The sequence below is a fragment of the Aythya marila genome, assembly GCF_965140915.1.
Source record: "Aythya marila genome assembly, chromosome: 9".
NCBI classification, from domain to species: Eukaryota; Metazoa; Chordata; class Aves; order Anseriformes; family Anatidae; genus Aythya; species Aythya marila.
Window position 1 is genome coordinate 9519657 of NC_139050.1, and position 22380 is coordinate 9542036.

General features: G+C 42.7%; 1 protein-coding gene and 1 long non-coding RNA gene across 4 annotated transcripts in view; one reads left to right on the forward strand and one right to left on the reverse strand.

Annotated features, from left to right (window-relative positions):
- MYO7B (myosin VIIB) overlaps window positions 1-16168 on the reverse strand; it is a 52583-nt gene extending 36415 nt beyond the window's left edge. For both annotated transcript variants that reach the window (XM_082767277.1, XM_082767276.1), the window contains exons 1-15: window positions 16046-16168; window positions 11936-11978; window positions 10472-10585; window positions 9502-9654; window positions 8816-9000; window positions 8092-8213; window positions 7256-7398; window positions 7052-7165; window positions 6448-6601; window positions 5020-5096; window positions 4589-4708; window positions 4222-4364; window positions 2415-2625; window positions 963-1098; window positions 527-687 (exon numbers count right to left, since the gene is read on the reverse strand). In XM_082767277.1, the coding sequence (XP_082623403.1) occupies window positions 527-687; window positions 963-1098; window positions 2415-2625; window positions 4222-4364; window positions 4589-4708; window positions 5020-5096; window positions 6448-6601; window positions 7052-7165; window positions 7256-7398; window positions 8092-8213; window positions 8816-9000; window positions 9502-9654; window positions 10472-10585; window positions 11936-11953 (1851 nt within the window). In that variant the 5' untranslated portion in view covers window positions 11954-11978; window positions 16046-16168. The remainder of the gene's footprint in view (window positions 1-526; window positions 688-962; window positions 1099-2414; window positions 2626-4221; window positions 4365-4588; window positions 4709-5019; window positions 5097-6447; window positions 6602-7051; window positions 7166-7255; window positions 7399-8091; window positions 8214-8815; window positions 9001-9501; window positions 9655-10471; window positions 10586-11935; window positions 11979-16045) is intronic.
- The window catches only part of LOC309881393, a 37085-nt gene extending 16124 nt beyond the window's left edge, over window positions 1-20961 (forward strand). Inside the window, exons 5-11 of one of the 2 annotated variants that reach the window (XR_014318122.1) lie at window positions 120-235; window positions 2556-2640; window positions 10452-10612; window positions 13826-13984; window positions 14220-14255; window positions 17218-17303; window positions 19688-20961. This is a non-coding gene — a long non-coding RNA (uncharacterized lncRNA). The remainder of the gene's footprint in view (window positions 1-119; window positions 236-2555; window positions 2641-10451; window positions 10613-13825; window positions 13985-14219; window positions 14256-17217; window positions 17304-19687) is intronic. The other variant, XR_014318123.1, reaches the window with a different exon arrangement.
- The last annotated feature ends 1419 nt before the right edge of the window (window positions 20962-22380 follow it).

Here is a 22380-nt window from a genome sequence, read left to right on the forward strand (position 1 = left end):
AAAAATCATTAGAGCAATGCAGGTGGGCCTGATATTTAATCTTAAGTTGCTCATAACGTTTAATAAATGCTAAGCCGTTTCTCAGTTGCTGCTTGTACCACTTCTTTCTTCTCCCACAGGTTTTTAACCTGTCTGTAGCCAGATGTTCTGGACAGCAGAAAGCCACATTGAGATAAAGACTGAGGAAGAAAGAACGGGATCAGAAAACAATGCCGGGAGAATAGGCAGATAACAGGTAAGATAGCAAGCTGACTGTTTGCTCTCTACCCTGAGAAGGAAACTCAGGAATATAAACACTAAAAGCACTCCTGGGAGACAGGGCTGGCATTACATTTGTTTACAGCATGAATGCCAGATCCTGACTTTTATTCCAAACTCCTTTGTTGAAATGGGTTGAAGGAAAGGGTATGCATGAAAATGTATTTGCAGAGACAGTGTAATAAAAAGAGGAGGCCAAGAACAGCCAGAGCATTATGGAAGGGAGGAGAAATGAGTTGTTTCTGCAACCCAGTGTCATTTAGCCAACCTTGTGGGCTTGGTCATTTCCAAGACGCCGGATGGTCCCACGTCCCAGACTAGGTGGGGTTGCTTCCACCTGGAAAATCTGCCTCAGGAATTTGTTTTTGGAGGAATGAACCACCTGCATTACATTAGCACTCAGTGTGTCCCGATTTTTCTCTAGGAAACCTATAGGATGGAAAAAAAAAAATACAAAAGCTTGTTATCTCTGCAGTCAGCTGGCTCTAGTGCTACTCTGGCTAGCTAAAATCTATTTCATTTACAGTAACTTGCTGATTAGTTTAGAGTAATCCTCCTGATCTTCTGACTTCAGCTAAGTAAACATGAAGGTTTTTAACTCCCATCCTGAGAAATCACAGATCAGCACTACCCTGGAGTGCTACACGTCCATGGCAATCTATGCTTTTCTCTTCACCCTCCACATCCGGCAGTGACAGGCTCACCTTTTGATTCATAAAAGACAGCCCCAGCAAAGTGGTTAATGCCAAACTTGGTGTCATGGTCACTCTTAGGTGGGATATAGACTTTACTTTTGCCATGGAGGGAATTGATTTTGATGAGCATGGTAGCATCTGTGCCCTGGGAACAAACACAGGCAGAAAAAGACAGTTAAGTAGATCCCCTTTCTGCACTGGACTATGCTCAGTGAACAAACAGATGTGGTGCTCAGAAATAGCAAAGGCTTAAATTCTGCTCCTTATGTGTATAGTAAATCTGGAAGAAGTCAGTGCCAGAAGTACCTTCCCTTTTACACAGACCTTCCTCTCAAGCATCAGGACAGAACACAGCACTAGACTGTACACAAGGCTCTATAACATGACCAACATCACCAGGCATGCTGAAAATTTCTCAAATCTTTGATGTTTGCAAGCAGAATTCCGCACCAACCTTCCCATGCCATCCTAACCAGCCATGCTCTAAGGGTGCATGTTCCTTCTTCCAGGTAGGCACACCGAGCCTTCTTTCACTCTCCAACTGGTATAAGACTCAGAAATCACCAGAAGACGGCTGCCGAAGCAGATACCAGTCAGCATGCCCAGACTGTGACTTCCACAGGCAGACAGCTTCTCTTCAGCTGATGCCATCACAATCTCATCCCCTTGCCATGCATGTGAGGCTAGCTCTGCTCACTCACCTGTGCTAGGTTTGTGCTGTGCTATCTGAGAAGCCATGTGCTCTGAGAATCAGAGGAGTTTTTTCCTCCTGACTGCAGGACAGTTAGGACCACCCTCTTCTCAGGGTAGAAAGGGGAAAGTCATCTGTCTGTCTGTACACAATCCTCTTAAATTTCTCCATGAGGACTACCAGTGAGCTGAGGCAGGGGCTTGCCGTTTTGGATAAGCTGATGTTGCCATCTGTACTAACAGTCCTGCTTACCCTCACCATGCCCTGGAGATGAGGAAAATGTTCTTCAGGAATGTTTGAGATAGGATCTTCAACCCCTGCTCTCCTATTTGAGATGCCTGCCTTTTGTAGAATGACATTTTTCACAATGATATTGCACAGCTGTGACCATCATACAGGAGAAGAGAAAGCTGCCATCCAGACCAACAGCAGAACAATACTCAAACAATATACAAAACTAAATATTTCCTAAAAGGGCACTTCTAAATGATCAGGAGTCCTTCCTTCTCCACTTGGAACAACTATAAGAGTTTCAACAGCGAGATACCAGGAAGAGCACACTCCAGCAAAGACAAAAGTATTCATATAGCTAATTTAAAAGGGACACCTTTCAAGGGGGAAGATGTTGCCTCTCAAATGTCTTGAGACATTGCCTCTCAATGTCAGAGACATTATCTCTGAAAGTGTTTTTGCAGTCTTCTGTGTAAAGCCAAGCATTACTGATGCGCTATGGTGAAAACCAAACATTACAGGTGAAACCATAAAGTTACCTTTGGGAACTTGCTCTCTTCATCAATGAGGGAGATGATGTTCATGGGTTTGAGTGCAATGATTTCCAGAGCCTGGTGGTTGTCAGGGAATTCAATGTTACTCCAGGCAATGTGCTCTGCAAGGTATTCCTCTTGTTCCAGCTTGAAGACATGGTGCACGAAGAACTGCTGAAGGTGCTCATTGACAATGTTAATGCAGAGCTGCTCAAAGCTGTGGAAGGACAAGGTGGGAAACCATGGTCATCCCTGGACCTCAGCCAGTGCTGCACTGCCACTGCTCCGTGGTATTTGTTTAAATATGCATTTGGATATGTATTTGGATATGTATTAAATACATATCCAGATGTACTACTGCTATATTCCACAGTGTTAATGACTACCACCACTGCATGTTGTCAGTCTTAGGAACGTAAGAGATACATTTTCGGCTGTGATAAAGATGAGCCAGCTGATGACTGAGGGTTGATGGGTAAGCAAGAAAAGATCATGTATGTGTTTCAAGAAAACTCTAGAGTAAAGGGGACATATAACCGAAAATAGCTTGACTGTATGAATGTGTGACCTGTTTTTACTTGCACTGGCATTACCGCTTCTTCTGTCAGTTAGTCCTAAATGCTGCACCTGAGTTTCACTACCTGGTAATTGCTGTAGCACAGTGTGTGCCTGTGGAGTACTCACCACAGTGAGGCCCCATGTGGATTGCAGCCTCTGGGAATAGCATAAAGTAATAGACAGATAGATATAGATAGACCGTGAAAGACGTAGGCTATCCTGAACAGATCTTAGACTGCATTCCAAAGGTCAGTGAGGAATAAAATCTTGCTGAAAGCAAGCGAAATACATCTGCTGAAATGAATTGGAAGAAATTGCCACGTAGAATTTAGAAAAAATGAAGAACATGGAACGTTTTAAGTGATTTATCAAGGAGGGGGTGACAAAGGTGGAGTGAAATAGAATGACAGAGATAATATTAGTTATATTAATAATTATTACAATATTTATTATTGTAATTAATAATAATATTTGCACACAGTAATTTACTACATCCCTAACTGTAGCATACCCTGCTAAAATAGTGCTCACGTTGTCTGTGTCACAAAATGGAGAAAGCTTCTCTACTCTGGTCACCAGTGTTTGTAGACTGCAGAGTACAGGTGATGGTTTGTAGAGTACTGATGATATGGTACCTACATACCATACAAGTTAGAGAATTGCTGCCTCTGTGAAGAAGGGCATATAGAAGTGGTGCTTTGGGACTGAAATCAGCAATAGGAGAGGTAGCAGTGGGACAACAGTATACTAACCAGGTGTTTTACTGACCTGTCCTTAGAAGCAGAGAAATTAAGGAGCCCCCCAAAAAAGTGACAGGAGAGCAAAAAACACTGAGCAAAACAGAAGCATGGGCTGAAATGGGAAACCAAATACAGCCTCCTTTGTACAAAATGTATCACAAGAGACATTATAAAAATGTTATGGAACAAAGAAGTTTGGTACAGAGACAGGAGGCATCTGCTTGTAATGACTGCCTGCTCGTAGCATCTCCTCTGAGCAAATTCCTGAGGTTCTGGAATAGACGTGGCAATGGCTGCACCAGAAAGAAAACTGAAGGAGAAGGCAGAAATGTGACCAAGACTGGAGACAAATGGTATCTGTGCAAGATCATCACTGGGAAAACTCAATGACGGAAATTTCACTGCTTCTCTGAGAATGAGGACAATAATGAAAGAACATTTCTATTTCTTCATTCTTTCTATTTACATCAGCTGCTTTTCAGCTCCCCAGTGGAAACGAATTTAGAGCCTCTTACCTGTTGTTGCTAAAGTTTTCAAACCCAAAAATGTCCAACAACCCAATGGACTGATGCGTATTTTTAGGCTTCTCAGAAGTTGGGTTGGAAATGGCTGAGTTGATCTTATTCACTATCCACAGGAAAATCCGTCCATATATACCCTGGCGAAAAATTAAAGAGCAAATGGAAAACCGTTGTTACAGTCTTCGGACATATCTCAGTGCTTTCCTTCGTGCTACAACAATGATGTCAGACTATGTCTGAAGACTAGGAGGGAACAGAGCCCACTGGGTGAATATTTATCACAAAAGGCTCTTTCACTAGTAAGACAGGCAGCTTTGAAAGCATTCCCAATCTTAAACAGAGAATACGTAAGAACCAATACCTTCACAAATGCATCCCTCCCATCTGCAGCTTGAGCTACATTCAGAGGCCTGGACACACTTTCTCCTCGAACAATGATTGAGAGGTTTGTGAGACTGTTCTGAAGTTCACTGGAGTCCACCTGGAGGAACAGGAATGGCATTCTGGTCATTCAGGTGGATAAAGGAGATCCAGCAAAGAAAGTCTGTCTCAGGACGAGGGCTGTAACAAACTGCCTGTCCAGCAGCATTCATGACAGCATTCTGCTGTCCTAGACTGAAAGCTCTCCTAGCTCAGACACATCTGCAACAGCATCACTTGAGTATCAGCGAGAAGAAATGCCCTTTTTATGTGCTTCCATACATAAACAATCCACAGAATCATGTTTTGTCGGTGTGCTCAGGGAGCATGGGTGAAGGAGAGAACTAGTAGGAGAAGATGGGAGTCCATTACCTCAAGCAATTTGGTTGCAATCGAAAAGTGTGGTGAATCCATCACATCAGAGCAGTCCAAGTTGTCATACACAGCCGCTGGAATAAGGAAACAGTCAGTCTTGGGGTGAATCATTTCTGTCGGGGTGGGGGCTGTGCTATTATTGCAGCCATATTTCTGTAACCCCATAGCTCTGGGAATGTGACAAAGCAATCAGTTCCCTGATGAAGCTCCCAGGTTTGATGATTGTATTAAGAAGAGTTCTGATTTCAGTCAGGGATCCTGGCATGTATGGGGTCCTCACAACTCCTGAACATCAGGCTAAAAGTAGCAGCAAAGCTGACAAGGTTATTACTTTTAAATGGTAGCTATTGGAGATCTGGAGAAGTTATATCTTCCTTATGAGGAAAGGCTGAGAGAACTGGGTCTGTTCAGCCTGGAGAAGAGAAGACTGAGAGGGGATCTCCTCAGTGTATATAAATATCTGAGGGGTGGGGGACAGAAGGATGTAGCCAACCTCCTCTCAGTGGTTTGTGGGGATAGGACAGGGCAATGGCTGCAAGTTAGAGCACAGGAAGTTCCACGCTGACATGTGAAAGAACTTCTTCATGGTGAGGGTGATGGAGCATTGCAACAGGCTGCCTAGGGAGGTTGTGGAGTCTTCTTCTCTGGAGATATTCAAAGCCTGTCTGGATGCCTACCTGGGCAGCCTGCTCTGAGGAACTTGCTTTGGCAGGGGGGTTGGACCCGATGATCTTTCGAGGTCCCTTCCAATCCCTACAGTTCTGAGATTCTGTGATTCTGTGATATCTGACTTCAGAAAATGTTTCTGAAAACATTTTTCCTTATACCTGGCTTATGGGAAATTTAGACAAAAAAGGTTGTCTAAATGTTCAATTTTAGCAGCCAACATTACTCCAAAGATCCCTTCTGGCATCACTGTATTGGATCCTCTGCATCACAAAGAGAAGGAGGCCTTTTCTAAAATGTGAGAGCTCCTGGCGTCCTGCTGCTGGGTGTATGAGGCTGTGCCTGTGCCATACAAGAATTGCATTCACACAGATGGGTGTTCACCATACCCAGCCCGCAGATGACTGCTATCATCTCCACAGCAAGCATGACTCAACTGCTCTTCTGTCCTCTGGCTCGCAGAGCACTACAATCAGCAAATGTAGCATGGCATTACATTATCTAGTGTTTCAGTTTGCGTGATAAGGGTTTATTTGTAGCTATGGAAACCTGAGTGTGACAAAAGTAGATGGATGTGTTTCAAAAAATTACCTAATGTTTAATGGTGCTTATCTGCCTGCCCCTCCAACCCTGCCCACCCGCCTGTTAATGCACGGCAGAGGAGCACAGCCTAAGCTGTACAGTGGGAAGCAGACAGCATCTCTAGGCCTTTAACATTGAGTCTGAGGAAAGACCAAGCACAGACAATGCTGAGTTTACCTTCAAACTCTACATTCCCCAGGTGCAGAATAGCAGCCAGCAGTTTGCTGATGTCCCAGTGCTCAGAGTCTGAGAACATGAGGATCTTCATAGCCGAGCGGATGTGGGCATACTCCTTTGCATCATTCCGGCCATCACAAGATGTGCAGTTGCCCTGCAAGACACCACACTCAACAAGTAAGGAAAATCTCTTGTTTCTTTTCAGATCATATAAATACCAGATATAAGGATGAGGATTCTTGACACTGTTTCTGCTTTTTCATTTTCTCCTAAGGTAGAGTAGCTTTCTCCCTGGCATTCATCCGAAATCTAAGTGCCTGTGAAAGCAGGAGATATTTCCTACCTGCTCTTTATGTTTTTTAAGGCTGACCTGGATGGAAGGCTTTGAACTGCCACAAGCTGCCACTGTGGTAGATGGGTGGATGTTACAATAAGTCTCCAAAACTGAGACTCACAGCACTTTTGATGTTACTGCTTGTGGTACTCTAAAGAAAGGACTGCTGATACTCGGTAACTGCCCATCTGCAGCTCCTATTGATGGTACTTGTTTGCTGGAAGAAGCAAATGGCAGAGGGATAATGGAGAAGGAAGTAGAAATTGTTACCATAGTGAGATAAGTGTACTCTGAAGCAGTTCCCAGATTCAGCATCTTTTTCTGCTCCAGATTCATCCCCATTAGCATGCAATAGAAGATATGATAGTTCCTCTCCTCTGGAGCCTGGAAAGAAAGGAATAGGCCAATATAGCCTTGTTAGTACAGGCTTGTAACACAGGAGCAGGCAAACTGGACATATGCAAGTGGCCTCACCTGCCGGCAAACACGTGACTTTTCCAGAAGAAACTGTTCTATCTGGGCTCCTTCTATCACACCACTGCGGTTGAAGCGGATATCAATGTATTTCCCAAAGCGACTTGAATTATCATTTCGAACTGTCTTGGCATTTCCAAAAGCTGATTGGCAAAGGGCAAAGGTAGTATCTTGATTACTGCAGTTAATGAACATTGTGTCTATTTTTAATCCTCTTCTGTTTTTCTACTGGCATTTTACAAGTTGTGCACCACATGATAGTGCTGACAAGTACTAAAGAATACATGGACTAAGGCTCCCTGCTGAGATGACAGGCAGGCATACTGCACATCCAGATAATTGGGCCCTAACAGATATATTCAGGTGATCCACATATACACTATATCTGACCAGCCAAGAGAGCTGAGCACTTCTTCATTAAGACCTGCAAAAGGACTTTCTGGGTACTCGTCCGATCCCTCTACTGAGAAAGATGGATGTCTTAGGGACCTACCCTACAGATATATCTATTCTTGGTCACTTTGCCACAGTCTGGTGCAAATGCCAAACAAGGGGGCTTTACCAAAAGGTCTCTGCCTTTCCAAAGGCTTTTGTGCTTCCTGCAGTTCTGAGTTACCTGCTATGGTGGCATCTCCTCCTGCAGTATGGGAGCTGCTGTGGACCTAATGGGGACATGGCAGAAAAATCTAGAGAATTTCTATGCTACATTGTCAATACTTGAGAGGTTTTAGCTGTTATGCAAATACAGTAATTCTAGGGTCTGTTCCTGAATTTTTCCTGACACAAAATTCCTGTGATAAGGGTGGTAAATCAGGCCTTTTTGCTAAATAACCCACCTTCCAGAATAGGGTTGGCCTCTAGGATTTGCTGCTCTATCCAGGAATGCTGGCCACTGACAGCTGCCAAAAACTGTAGTATTAGCTTTGTGCTTTCAGTTTTCCCAGCTCCAGATTCTCCACTGCATAAAGAAACAATATCATTAATGGTTTCATTTCTTCTTTTTTGGCTAGGGTGGCAAATGGCAGACCAAAGTGAAAAAATAAATCCTACTTATATTTACATTGTGAATGGCAGATCAGGCTGTCTTTCATTGAGGACTAAAGGGTGGTGTTTAACGAAAGGTTGGACCTGGTGCTTAGGGACATGGTTTAGTGGGTGACATTGGTAGTAGGATGATTGGACCAGATGATCCTGGAGGTCTCTTCCAACCTTAATGATTCTATGATTCTGAGTTTCTATGATTCAGGAAATCTCTGCAGAAAACACAAGTAGCACAAGTATGGTGTCCCTATAGTGAAAGATAGCCTTACACCACAAAGGATCAGATGTGCACAATGTATCACCATATTCAAAGAGTCTGGGGGAAAACAATGGACTCATGAAATCCCTTGCATATGTTCTACCTTTTGAAGCCCTGACTGAAAATGAAGTAGCAGGGGAGTAAACTGTTATCTCAAGTCTTATCTGTGCCTTTGCATTTGGAAGATTTCCTATGTCCTCAAAGGTGCCCCAAAAACATGCCAGATTTGGCTTTCTGCCACTCATCCTGAGTCCAGTCACCTGATCACACAGCACTGGTCTCTCTTATTCCTCTTCATATTGAAGTAACAATTGTCAGCAATGGCGAAGACATGAGGTGGCAGCTCTCCGATCCTCTTGTTGCAGTACAGCCTGATATAATCAACTGTGTAGAGAGGCAGCAGCTGGTATGGATTCACTGCTACCAAGATAGATCCTGTGTAAGTCTGGAAAACAGTTATGAGCATTACCTCTAGCAGCAAACCTGTAAACAAGAATACAGCCAAAGGCACTCACAGTGTGATACTAAGCAGAGGCAGGAGGGAAACCTGGGAGATCCATAGCAGCCCTTAGGTGAGGCCTAAGTGCTAAGGTCTGGTTGTTACTAAATGTCCCAGGATATCTTTTTTTTTTTTTTTTTTTTTCCAGAAGGAATAATGATAACTATAATCTCCTGGTCAGATCACAGCTCACCTCGCTGTCTAAGGCTAAAACACAAAAGCTCAATTTGGCACAGCATTTTTATGTGTTATCATAAGATGTTTTGTAGTGATTTTTAAGCTGCTTTTCTGTTCTGGTGCAGATGTAGCTGGACTTTGCACTGGACAAAGTTATGGTTGTGGGGCCCTATGCACGAAAGAAAGCTTGCAGGCAGCTCAGGTTACCCTACTGAAGGTGCATTAGAGGTTATTGCTAGAAGTAGCATGCTTGGTAACCTTGGCACTCACATAGATTTTGTGCTGCTGGTGGCGGATGAGGAGGTTGTGCACCATGCCTGCTTCATGAAGATCCCCAAGGCGGATCATGTCTTCCACCCCTTGGACAGAGGATGGGTGCATTGGGTGCACCATGTGCATGTTCTGGGCCGTGATCCAGTGCTCCTGAAAAAGGCAAGGCAGAAGTTTCAATGGATTGTGCTGTTACCCAGAGGCAAACAAAGAAAAGCACCATGTAAGACCAGAGCAAGCTTGAACATAGTCCACACTAAACCCAGCATATTCTAACAAACAGCTGACTGAACTACAGAAATTAGCAAGTGCGCTGCTCCACAGGACTGGATGATTTAAAACCTTAAACAAAGTCACATAGGTGAGTTCTGGACATCACAGAATCTTAAAGATCATTTAGTTCCAACCCCCCTGCCATGGGCAGGGATGTTGGAACTAAACATCCCAGGGCCTCATCACACCCAACCTTGAACACTTCCAGGGATGGGGCATCCAGAGCTTCTCCGGGCAGCCTGTTCCAGTGCCTCACCACCTTCTGAGTGAAGAATTTCCTCCTAAATCATGAGTGTTCACAATGCAGTTCTGTCAGATCATTACAGCCAGAACATGTTTGAGGTAGGGGTAAAACTCCAGTTCAACAGACTTTAGTGGGATCATGATTTTACCTAGAACTCTACTAAATTTAGGGATTGCAGCTTGTCCATTTCCTGTTCTTAGCTACTTGGTTATAACCACTAGCTCAAGAAGATCTAGATCTTTATACTGTTGGGATCTGTAGATACTAGGGAAGCATCACCCTATGTTGGCCTTATTTTTATATTATTTCTTTCAGTGTGTCTCACCAGTCATTATCAAAGTCAGACTATTTGTCTAGATGAAGCTTTGGTCTGATCCAGTACGTCCATTCATTTGTATTTTGTACTTTTGATTTTTATGTTTACCTTCTACAGAAAGTTGTAGCATAACCCACCTTGCCTTCATCATCCTCCAGCAAGATCCGTCCTGAGTCAGAGTCTTTCACAACTGCCCCAATAGGGACATTAAATTCACTGTTCGCCTGAGTTTCCAGCCACACATGATCACCCTGGGGGGAAAGAAAAGTCATTGTCAGGTAATGTGACAGACTTCATGCCATATAGTTCACATGCATATATGTCTTGGTCTTAATTTTCTATTGCTTTAATTTCTTCTGCACTGTTTAACTGGACAAGTTCTTACCACTTGCAGGTAGTACAGTCTGATTGTGATAGCATTGGGATCTTTGAGTACTATTCCCAGCACCACAGCTGGCATGGAAAATGGCTTTGCCTGAGTCATCCAGCCCAGCTGTATTACAAGAGCATATAACATAACGCCTTTTACAAGGACAGTGATTGCTCAGCTCCACTACCTCCTAGAAACTGGGGGGGGTGGGGGCACTGTGAATGCTGGTAATGTGTCTTGGTAGCCTCACAGTAGCTGTGGTATTCTTTCAGATGAGGTGCTTGAAAACAAAGGCATTCTTGGGAGAAAAAAAGAGGGACAGACTAGATAGCTGGAAGTGCAGAGGGCCCCATTGCAACAGTTTTACGTGTATTTTTTCCACTATCTTTCAAATCACTTACAAATGTGGTTGCATCTGCGATTTGTCTTAGGAAAACAATGCACTATTTGTTCAGCCCAGCTCCTCTTTACATTTGTGGAGTCATGGCAACATCTTGCCTACAGAGCCAGCATGCAGGGCAGCTCTACTGTCACTGGAGGAAAGGTGTGAGCTATGGCTGTCCTTCCTTAGGCAGCACTGCAGTGTTGCCTGAGCTACTGCCCTGTTTGTATTCCCCAGGAATATCTATCTACTCTTGCTCCAGTCACTAATTCAGATTTAAACAAAAAAATTACTCCAATGACTAGAATGAAAATGGAACAAAGCTGTAGGTTGGATCTTCAAGGGGGTATGAATGAATTATGATGAGGAGCTGGCTTTCCAGCTGACTGTCTTGTTGCATACAAACTTTGTTCTCAACATAGCACTTAACTGTCAATGTTTCAATTTTTTTTTTTTTTACTGAAAAAATATTTCTTTTTCATCTTAAAGTACTTTGTGGGCTTACGTTTAAAACCAAATAACTGGAGCATAAATGTCTGTAAACGTCACACAAGATTATAAAGAACATTACAGTGCTCCAATTTGCCCTGACTAAAATTCCAGAGGTAATCTGCAGTTTCAGTGCCACACCTTGTGACAGAGGTCACCAGCTCAGCGTAAGCACAGCCAGGCTAGCCCAAAGTTGGCATGACGCTTTTGCATTTTTAGTCCAGATTGATATTATTTTATATCTTGTTGATACGGGGTTACTTCTGCTATTCTTTTTGAGAAGAACAAGGATGTTAAGGTCCTTCTTTATTTCTCTGGGCCTCAGCTAACCAGTAAATAATAGCAAAGAATAGGACTTACCTTTCTGAAAAGGACCATTATGTTTCAGATCACTGTATGCAACCTGCAGTCCCAAGAAGAACATAACATTAGGCTCAGGCTTTGATCAGAACAGGCAGTGGAATAGAAATGTCCTTGTAAAGAGTAACAGCAAAAGGCTTTAAAATCATTCTGTTTATGGATTGCATTAAAGCAAAATAGATCATCATAAACTGCACCAGCTGTAGAAACAGTGAAATGATCTACTCAAAACAAAGTTTTTACAGGGTGGTGGTCTGTTCCAAGTTCCTCCACATAGCCCTGGAGATGCTTGCAACCCCAAAGAAGTCGATATGTATATCTTCATACAAAATGGTTCCTTCAGTCAAGCATTAGGCATGTTTATTGCCTGAACTTCAAGTTCAGGTCACAAATAAAAGGACCACACAACGCAATGCAACTCACTGCACAGCAGAGTTACCTTTGCCTGGCCCATTGTTCAGTTCCTATGAGCAGTAATCCCAGTGACACATTTAATTCAAACTCCCCTAAGCTGCTCAGTTCCTTCAGACCATCACAGCTTGAACCCTCCACCATTTAGAAAGTGATATCTAGAGGTAACCTTCCTTGGTGGGAATGGGAGTGATTGCAAGGAAGGCATGAGCAGCAAGATAAGGAACCGGAGGGAGCCGCAATAAAATTAGGAGCTTAAAATCAGGAACCTGAAAGCGAAAAGACTGGTGAACAGAAATCTACACCACTGCTTTGATTAAGGGGTGATAGTGTTTAGGCTGTGATCCTTCGTTCAACCAAGGAACCTAAATCTTCAGAAGGTGCTTCCTCTCCCATAGGCTACTACAGGTGGAATCTGGGAGATTCCAGGACTGTGATTTGCTTGCTACCACTCTTGGTACAGCAGGAAGGCTGCTAGATGCCTTTTACTGTGTGGGGGAAATCACAGGCAAAGGCTCTTCACAAAGTTCACTTTTAATGTTTACAGAGTGTGAAAGGCTTTGGCTGAGACTAAACCCTAGAAAGCAGACCACATTTAAAACTCTGAGTAATCTCTTATCACTCATGCAGACTTACAGTCCAGATAAAGAACACTGAGGAATTAATTAAAACATGATGTTGGCCATATAATTTTAGCAGTTGATAATGGTGAGCTGGCTTCCAAACTTCCACTGTGCAGGTAGTACTGAATAAAACTCCAGTCATTGCTGAAAGCTCTGCAGTAATTTGAGGAAGGCATATTGCCTCATTCTCCAGAGTATCAGAGACGAGGAAGCACTCCTCTGTAGCAGAGCACACAAATTAAGCATTCATATATGGCTCTGTTAAATGTAACCTGGGTGAGTTCATGTCTGCTGATCCTGTGCTAAACTGTGAGTCCAAGAGTGCAGTCCCTGCACTGTGCATCTGAGAAAGGGCAGGTACAGCCACAGGACTGGAGCATGTAACTAACAATGATTTGATTTCATTTATTCTTTCTTCCTCTGCTTGCTGCTCTTTGCTCCAACTCATTGCAAAGTGAGCTAGGTCCACCTCCCCACCAAAACATGTTATTTTTTTTTATTCTTTATTTTTTTTTCCATTATCTCTTCCTACTAAGCAAAAGCCATTCCCAAATGTAAGGCTGATGAATAATTTGTGATTCGGTAGCTGATGTGTGTCCAGGCCTGCACAACCTCATATTCCAAACTTCTCACAGCTGTGTGACCCATTCTCCACTTCTCTAAAGGATCTCTCCCCTTACCCATTGTTGCAGCTCACCCAATTAGAAGGTTCAACTCAAAGTTCACGATAAGAATAAAATACTTGCAATAAGCAAAATGTTCCGCAAAATGCTAACCTTGGACCAAAAATTAATTCTGTTTCTACCCTTTTATGATCTATTATTAATGACGTTTTCTTAGCATTTATCTCAAGCAGGTTTTACAACTTCCTGCTTGGATGATGCTCAGCAAGGACATATTGAATCATCTGCATCCCTTCTGCACATTCCTGTTTGATGGCAAACCTCTTGTAAACCATTTTACAAGGCAAGTGGACACTACTGGACAAGAAAATGATCTTTGGTACTTATTCTAGGTAAGTCCATGATATCTTGGAACACCCCCCCAAGAAGCAGAGAGACACCTGCCCCGATTTTGTCTTTACACTCAAACTCAAGTTTCTTATTTTCTCATTGACTTTTGAGAAGTTATTTTGTTCTGGCCCTAAATTAAGCTAGGATTTTGGACAGGTTCTCTGGAAAGTTTGTGAAAAACAAGAAAAACAAAGATTAACTGAGCTGGATGTTCTGTTTTTTACCTTTGCTATACAGATAATCATCAAAATCCCAGTTTGCAGTGCCATTAATGTAAGTGATTGATGGGATAATTGGTAAATAATTTCACTGAAACCCTTGAGATTTTTTTCTCTTTATCATGTGTAAAGGCTTCAAAATGTTATGGTTAAATTTTATGATAACTCTTTACAATTCTATGTAATATTTTGTATACATATTTTTGAGAGGTACCCAGATTTCCTTATTTTTCTGATTTAATACTTTCAATCATTTAATGGTTTATGATCATTTTATGCTGCAGCTATAGGACTTTCTGAGATTTAAAAATTTGCAACTAAATTACTAGAAAAGTGTTTAAAAAGTGTTTAAAGTAATTGTTTGATTTTGGAAATTCATGCACTTGAAAAATGAACATCAGCATTAAAGAAACCTTAAGCTATAGTTTGGGGACAACATTGTTTTCTCCCTCATGTTTTAATGAACTTTTGTATTCAGTGTTTGAAGAAAAGTCTGCAGTGGGAGAATTAGGGCTCATTTTATCATGTGCTTTTGTGCAACTGCCCACTTTTTTACCTCTGTTATTTGGGAAGGTGTAACTAGCTTCCGTAAATCACAGCCTTAGTTAAGATGGATGGGTGTGTAAGCCACCTGTCCTTCAGACTAAATGCAAGGAGCAATTATACCCATATATGCTAGATACTGCCACTGTGTGGGTTATATCAATGTCCTAAACATAAGGAAGGTTGTTATGGTAGCAAAATGGAAACTAGGAAGTACCTTGGCAAGCTGCGTGATCTTTGTGCCCTATCCATGGCTATAAAGGGCTATACAATAGCATGGATCTAACAAGTTCCTGAGCAAGCCCAGAACAATTTACCGCTTTTAAAATCATCACAAAATATGTTAAAAACAACCATTTATCAAAATTCGAGAATGAATTTGTGACACCAGGGTAAAAAATATCAAGAGATGTCATCAAGAGATGACAGGCTATTGCAGTAGAAGTCCAACGCTAACGCACATTTTAAAGTAGAAATTTTAAATGCAGTTTTCACATGTGACCCAATAACAGGTAGAATGTCCCAGAACAAAATGTGGCACATGGAGAAATGGCAACTGCTGTGTACAGTACAACATCTGGTGACTATATTATGAATTCCCCGTGAGACTAGAGCTGCCTCCAGAGCTCATCTGTAACTAAGATGATTCTGAATTTTGTTGCTCTCCTATGAAAACTTAGCACTGCAACGTTCTTTCTGGCTGCCATTTTTCCCCCTGTTCTTTATTACACTCTCTCAGGAAGGGATTTCCTTCTTTCAAGACCAATTATTCTTACGACCACATCCTCATGTCCTTATTCATGATGTGGGAACTGGATTTACATGCTAGCTTCCAGATGGGGTGACCTGTTAGTATGAGTGAAGCCAGGTGGTACAGAATCACAGTACGTGGCAAACAAGACAAGGATGAGCCATGGTCAGCCACAGTGACTCACAATTGATAGGTACTTTCTAACCTGAGCCAGAAACCAGAATACTGCGACCAGGCAGAAATGTCGACCCAGAACAAAGAGGGAGTGGTACAAGCAAACATGAAGCACAGCCCTGCTGGGTCAGATCAAAGGCGTAGCTACCTTCAGTGGCCAAGAATGGACACATAGAAAAGAGATCCCAAATAATCTCAGGATACACAGATTCAGCACTTGAAATGCTTTTTCCCAGATAAATCATGATTGACCAACCCCCCTCCTGCTTGAATGGCGGCTTTCCCACAACACCTGGCTCTCTCTGTCAATTTTCTTTCTGAAAGAAAACAGTAATGCAGCAATAAACCAACTTGCAGCCCACAGGATGGGAAATTACCTTTCCAGAAGAAATCTTCACTGTATGGTTTCTGCAGCTTAGTTCCCTGTTTTTTCATAAGCGTAGGAGTAAGAAGGAAAGGGACGGTGAGACTGGCATTGGTGCCATTAAAGGATCCCTCACCAAGTGGCAGTTTTCTGCTGCGCAAAGGCGGAAATAACTGAGGCACAGTTATTTATTACAGGACTTTGCTCCCAGTTCAGCATATATGTCATTTGCAAGTCAGGTGTTCCAGTAAGCAGCAAGGCTAATTCTTGCCTGGCTGAACCTTAAACTTCAGTCTCTCCTCCTCTGTGCCTGAATCCTTTCAGAATACCTGGAAAGCACTCCCAGCAGGAAACTCTTTAACATCTGGTCTTGTGCTGCTCAAACACCACTGACTTCCCTGAGGTTCTCTTTGAGTGACCCTGTTAGATAAGTGAAAATTGGGCCTGTGTCTCTCATCTCTCCCTTTGGTGTTGTTCAGCTCTTTCTGCAAGGTCAGAAAATGCACATCAGTCTATGTTGGACTTGGACTTGGACTGTGGTGGACTGTGTTTCACAGTACCTAGAGCTCAAGACAAAAAGAACTTGGGGCAGTGAACTGAAATACCGATGGTTACACACACACCTAAAGGACTGGGATTTGTAGTCTGTTTAAAACATCCTGGTTTTATTATCACTATCTCCTAACAAACACTCTGTCCCTGTGTTCCAGCATCTAGGTGCAAGTTAACTCCCTGGAAATTAACTCCACTTCTCTTTCCACATTAGGACAGGATGGCTAGGAGTTTCCCACTTTCTGGTTGCTCCAAATGCACTCTCAGCAATCCCGTGCTCTTCTTGCATATGCTGTTAAATTCTAGCACAAGATGTGATGTCTGGGAAAGAAACAGAAAGGTAGTATACCTGGAGTGAGGCAAGTACAGGGTTTCTCTAGCTAGAGCAAGTATCCAGAAGTCAGGCACATTTCATCCTTGAACTGCAAGCCCAAGCAGTGGGGATGAGTTTTTTTCTAGACCCCCTAACCTAACTGCATTACCTTCCTTCGGGACATTGTACACAGTGGGTGGTTTGCCTCGCTATGCATTATTCTGTATGACTCTTATTAAATATGCAAATGCAAATGTGCAACAATTGTGAACATGTCCTAGTATACCTACTGCCTGAATTCTTACTTTCTTGTTTCCTAGGTTCAGTTTGGCTGCAATGTGTGATGGGAAAGATAACAAAAAGCCTCTGTGCCTGAGATCCCTGGGGTTCCATAGCGAAATCGGAGGTAAGCATTCAAGCGCAGGAGTAAGTATGTGGGAGTAAATTGTGCTTATCCATGTTACATCTTTGTGTTTTAATGTTAGCCTCTTTACCTGAGTGTTTTGTTTATGTTTTACAGCGGAAATAGAGCATAGGCCCTTCAGGGCTCAGAGGCTTTTAGACAGTCAGGAAACCACAAAGCAGAGGGCATTTTTTAAGTCTGTAACTCAGAGTCATTCTCACTCAAGGATTTTGCCTCAAGCTAGTTCTTTAACAGACTTTTATTTCTGATACAACAGTTTTTAGAAGTCTATAAGCCGTATGTGATTGACAACTTCTCAAGAAGTACTGATTTTTTTAGATGAAGGTCAAAAATCAGCAAATAAATCAAAGTACATACCTTTATACTGCAAAGGTAGATGTCTAAAACAAAAGCTTTTTGTGCAATTAGACTGCAGGAAAAGGTGCCATACATGTTTCTTCAGCAAATGAAACATACCTGATGAAATTCGAAATGCAGCGTGTTTTTGGGCAGAGAATCACATTCTAGAACAGTACGTTTTTAACATTTGTGACTGAAAGACAGTAGCAGTGCTATTACAGAGAGAACTACAGTATTTCTGTACTGGCATGACATGTAAACAGTATGAGATGGAAACACAGGGAACTCAAAGTGGTCTGAAATAAAGCATAACTCATCATATGGCTGAAATACATATCGGAAGGGAGGTGGATCTCCACAGTTAAGTCTAGACATACTGAAGAGGCAGAAAACATAAGCTAAAGGAGCAGAGACTTGATATACCAAGCAGAAGCATCCTTGTTTTTTTGTAGTACACATGTACCTAGTGAGAGATGAGCAGGCAGCTTGCTACTGGCTTCTTCAACAGAAGTGCCTGTGACTGAATAGGGGGGAGCTCAGGTCAGGGTCACTGAGCTGTGTGAATATGGAAAGATAACAGGAGTTTGCCAGGAGTGAGCAACTCTGTTTACTGCTGAAGACAGTTTGGTAAGGGACTCTGCAAGGCATAGACACATTTGTAGTTGTAACTAGGGGTAACAGAGGCACTGGAGTAATTTGCAGTACATTTTATGCAGATGAATAATGCACTGAGAAATGTGACAAATTAAAATTGGATAATCCCAGGTGAAATTAATCCTACTGTTGTGCAGAGCAATAGGTCTACTTGAATAGACATGTGTTAACAGAACTGCCTCTTCCTGACAGCTTCCTAAGTAAGAGATTGATGTCAGGATCAAAGGGCTTAATTTGCACATAGCACTCCCTCTCACATTTCCTCTCTAGCTAAATCAAAGTGGCCTTGTCATTTCTGTATCACCGAGCCCTAGATGCCAAGCATCATTTTATGTTAAACTAGTTATTTTGATGAGGTTTCTGATGGGAGGTGGATTGGATATAACCATCTCCAATGTAAACAGTTCATTCGGAAGCCTTCCTGTCTACAGTAACCGCCTCCCTCTAAGCAGATTTGTAGCTTTAAGTCACTGATGTCTGTTAACTCTGAAAGGCATACTGCAGGGACAAAGCAAGCTAAATAAAAAGTACATACCAGAAAATGATTTTTCAAGTGCATCCCTTGATTGTCTTGAGCAGTCTGTCCCTCAGGGAAAGGCTTATTTCATTCCAGCCAGTTCATGATGGTGTACAGAGAGGCAGACTGGTGGGGCTCTGGGATCTGTGTCATTACACACCTCCACACACGCCAAGTGGGTGCTGCGTACTCTGCTTGCTAGAAGGCAGGTCATTCTCCCCCACTGTGCAATCCCATTATGGTCTGAGTGCCACTCCATCCTTCCTCTTGGGATGCAGCCAAGAGGGTATTACAAGAGTACATTACAGGCCAGCAAGTGCCACATTCTGGCTCATGAGGGACAAAGACATGTGCACGCACGCTTGCGTGCTAGTGCACACACAGATGTTACCTGCAGAATGGCTGTCAGAACCGACGTCTGACTACTTGTCACTGCTGAGATGAGGGTGCTTAAGACACAGTCGCACCCTGTCCAGCATGGTGCGTGTGGGATGTCACAACAGTAGGCTTGGGGTTAGGTGGTTTCCTTTCAGAGACATGGGGAATTCATTACTTTTATGGAGAAAAGCCTATGCCTCTTTTCACTTTCAGCAAATGCAGAAATTCTTTATTTTCTCATCTCAGCCTAATTACAGATGGAGTTTGAGACAATGGCTTGACATCACTGCAGAACATGGCATATTCATAAATAATTAATTAATAATTAATTTCCAAGGAGGGTTTCCATCATAATCTGATGCTGCTTTATAACCCAGTAGGCTTCCATGTTTCATAGGTACCTTGGTACTCATTCAATCTCTTTTTTGTTTGTTTCTATTTATGTTTCCCTTGATCATTATTTTCTATGACATTATAGGTCATAGAAAATGGCAGGTTACTTCTATGGCAGGTATTTATATAGACTGGAAAAAGAAGAACTTGAGAGCAGTCCTGCAGAGAAGGATTTGGGATTCCTGCTGAATGAGAAGATGGACATGAGCCAGCAGTGCATGCTTGCAGCCTGGAAGGCCAACTATGTCCCATGCTGCATTAAGAAAAGGGGGGGCCAGCAGGGAGAGGGAAGTGATTGTCCCCCTCTATTCTGCTCTTGTGAGACCCCACCTGGAACACTGCATGCAGGCCTGGGGCCCCCAGCACAAGAAGGATGTGGAGTTCTTGGAACTGGTCCAGAAGAGGCCCACTAAGATGATCAGAGAGCTGGAGCACCTCTCCTATGAAGAAAGGTTGAGGGAACTGGGCTTGTTTAGCTTGGAGAAGAGAAGGCTCTGGGGAGACCTCATTGTGGCCTTCCAGTACTTGAAGGGAGCATAATAAACAGGAGGGGGAATGCTTGTTTATATGTGTTGGTAGTGATAGGACAAGGGGGAATGGTTTTAAACTAAGACAGGGGAGATTTAGGTTAGATATTAGGAGAAAGTTTTTCCCTCAGAGGGTGGTGAGGCACTGGAACAGGTTGCCCAGAGAGGTTGTGGATGCCCCATCACTGGAGACATTCAAGGCCAGGCTGGATACAGCTCTGGGCAGCCTGCTCTAGTGGTGGACAACCCTGCCGAGCAGGGAGATTGAAAGTAGATGATCTTTAAGATCCTTTTTAACCCAGACTATTCTATGATTCCCTGACTACTCCCAACTTGTTATTTCCTACGTTACTGCTTTGTCTGCGGAGACCTTTATTTACCGTGTTTTTATTAGTCAGGTTAAAGTTGTAATTACTTCTTTCTATTTAGTCAGTTGTAAAGAGCCATTAAATTTGTTCAACAAGTCAGATAAGTGAAACAATGAGAGCCTTCTGTCTTATACTGGCATGTGCCTGCTCCTTCCAGAGAAGATCCCAGTGAAAGCACACAGTGTAAAAAGATCTAAAAGCTGTACATCACATAAAAGAAGGGAAAAAGGGACACAATACCATTAAGAACACAATTGTTAGAAGCGCTAAGAGACCACGGAGTCTGTCTGCTAAAGAGCTGTGAAGAAAGAAACCTTTTGTTTATGTTTTATGTATGCTGCTTTTCAGAAAAAAAAAAAAAAGGCAAAAAAAAAGCCTTTTTGCTAAGAATATAGGATTGTATCAAAGAATCATTTGACAGTGTTTCCACTACCAATTTCTTATTCTAAATAAAACACAGAAGATTCTGACACTGTGAGTAATGACTCAAATAAGAGCATTTAGCTGTATTTAACATGGTAGAATGAACTTCATGTATTATAAGTGTGTTTGCTGCTGTGGTGTATGTGTTAATAAGAGCTTAACCTCTCTGCCATCCATCCTGAAGTGTCCATAGCACAGAAGAAATGATGACTCATTTTCACTTCAGACCAGAGTTCTCAGCTGGCTGAATTTTGATGTCCCTGAACAAGAGAGAAGCATGCAGGATTATAAAAATCATTGATGTTTATCAGAAGTATCCCAAATGACACTGCCTCAACAGATGTTGTTTTCTGTTTGTCACACGAGAGCCTGTACCCCCTGAGAAAATTAAGATGTTTTGTCACAGAACAAGAGGCAGATGAGCATCACATGGATATATTAGGCTTTCTATTTTAAAATGACTCATCAATGACAGAAGTTGGACCTCGTAATCCGGTACTGACATATTGTAGGTGTTCCAAATAATTGAATAATGCAGCCGCTCAGAGGATAAATGCTACTAAAACAACTCCTGAAACAGACATGGATCTTTCTACCTGTTTACTCCGGAAGTCAGCAATTAAAAGATGTCTTTAAGGCCAACTTTCAGTTGACTCTGAAGGCTAAATCTGGAGGCACCACCCACACATGAACTGGATTGAACTGCAGCTTCAGATAGGGCAGGCAGACCTAAATTCATACAGACAGCCAGGCCTCGATATCCAGAGCCAGCCTCAGGTATCCTCTTCCGTCTGCAGTACCCTAACAGCAGCCAGTGCCCACCAGGGCATCCAGAGCCCACAGTGTGCCTGCTGCTGAACTCTGGCTTTGCTCTTCTGCCTTCTTGGATAGATTCGAATTAATTCTTGTTAACTGGATCTGCAGGGAGCAGATTGATTCTGCTGTTTTTTAAATGGTAACATCTTTGTTATTCAAGGCCACAGCTGAAACTTTTGATCTCCCATCCTTCATCAGTATTGGAAGTGTTTTTACCAGACATTCCTTAGACCAGCTGAAGGTAAAAGTTGGGTAACAAGTTTAGTTCTGGACTGTGTGTTAACAGTCACCTAATATTTCTGTGTTTTAAGTCTCTTGCAAGTTCCCCAATGCCCATACAAGGAATCATCTTTATTAAAACAACAAGCATTTTACATTTCCGTACTCGTTTCCACGTTGATACAAGAGCTCAACATAGTCTTTTTTTCTCATAGCCTTCTTCAGTTGCCCCAGTACTTAACTAAAACTAGTTTATAGTACAAAAACAAACAAAAAAAATAGAAATAAGAAACTCTGAGCTAGCTTCACCGCCCCGCACCCAGCGATTACACGGGGCGGGAGCACCCCGCCTCCCCCTCACACCGCCCGCACCGCCCTAAGATGGCACCCACCCTCCCGTCCAAGTCTCGCGAGAGCGGCCCCGC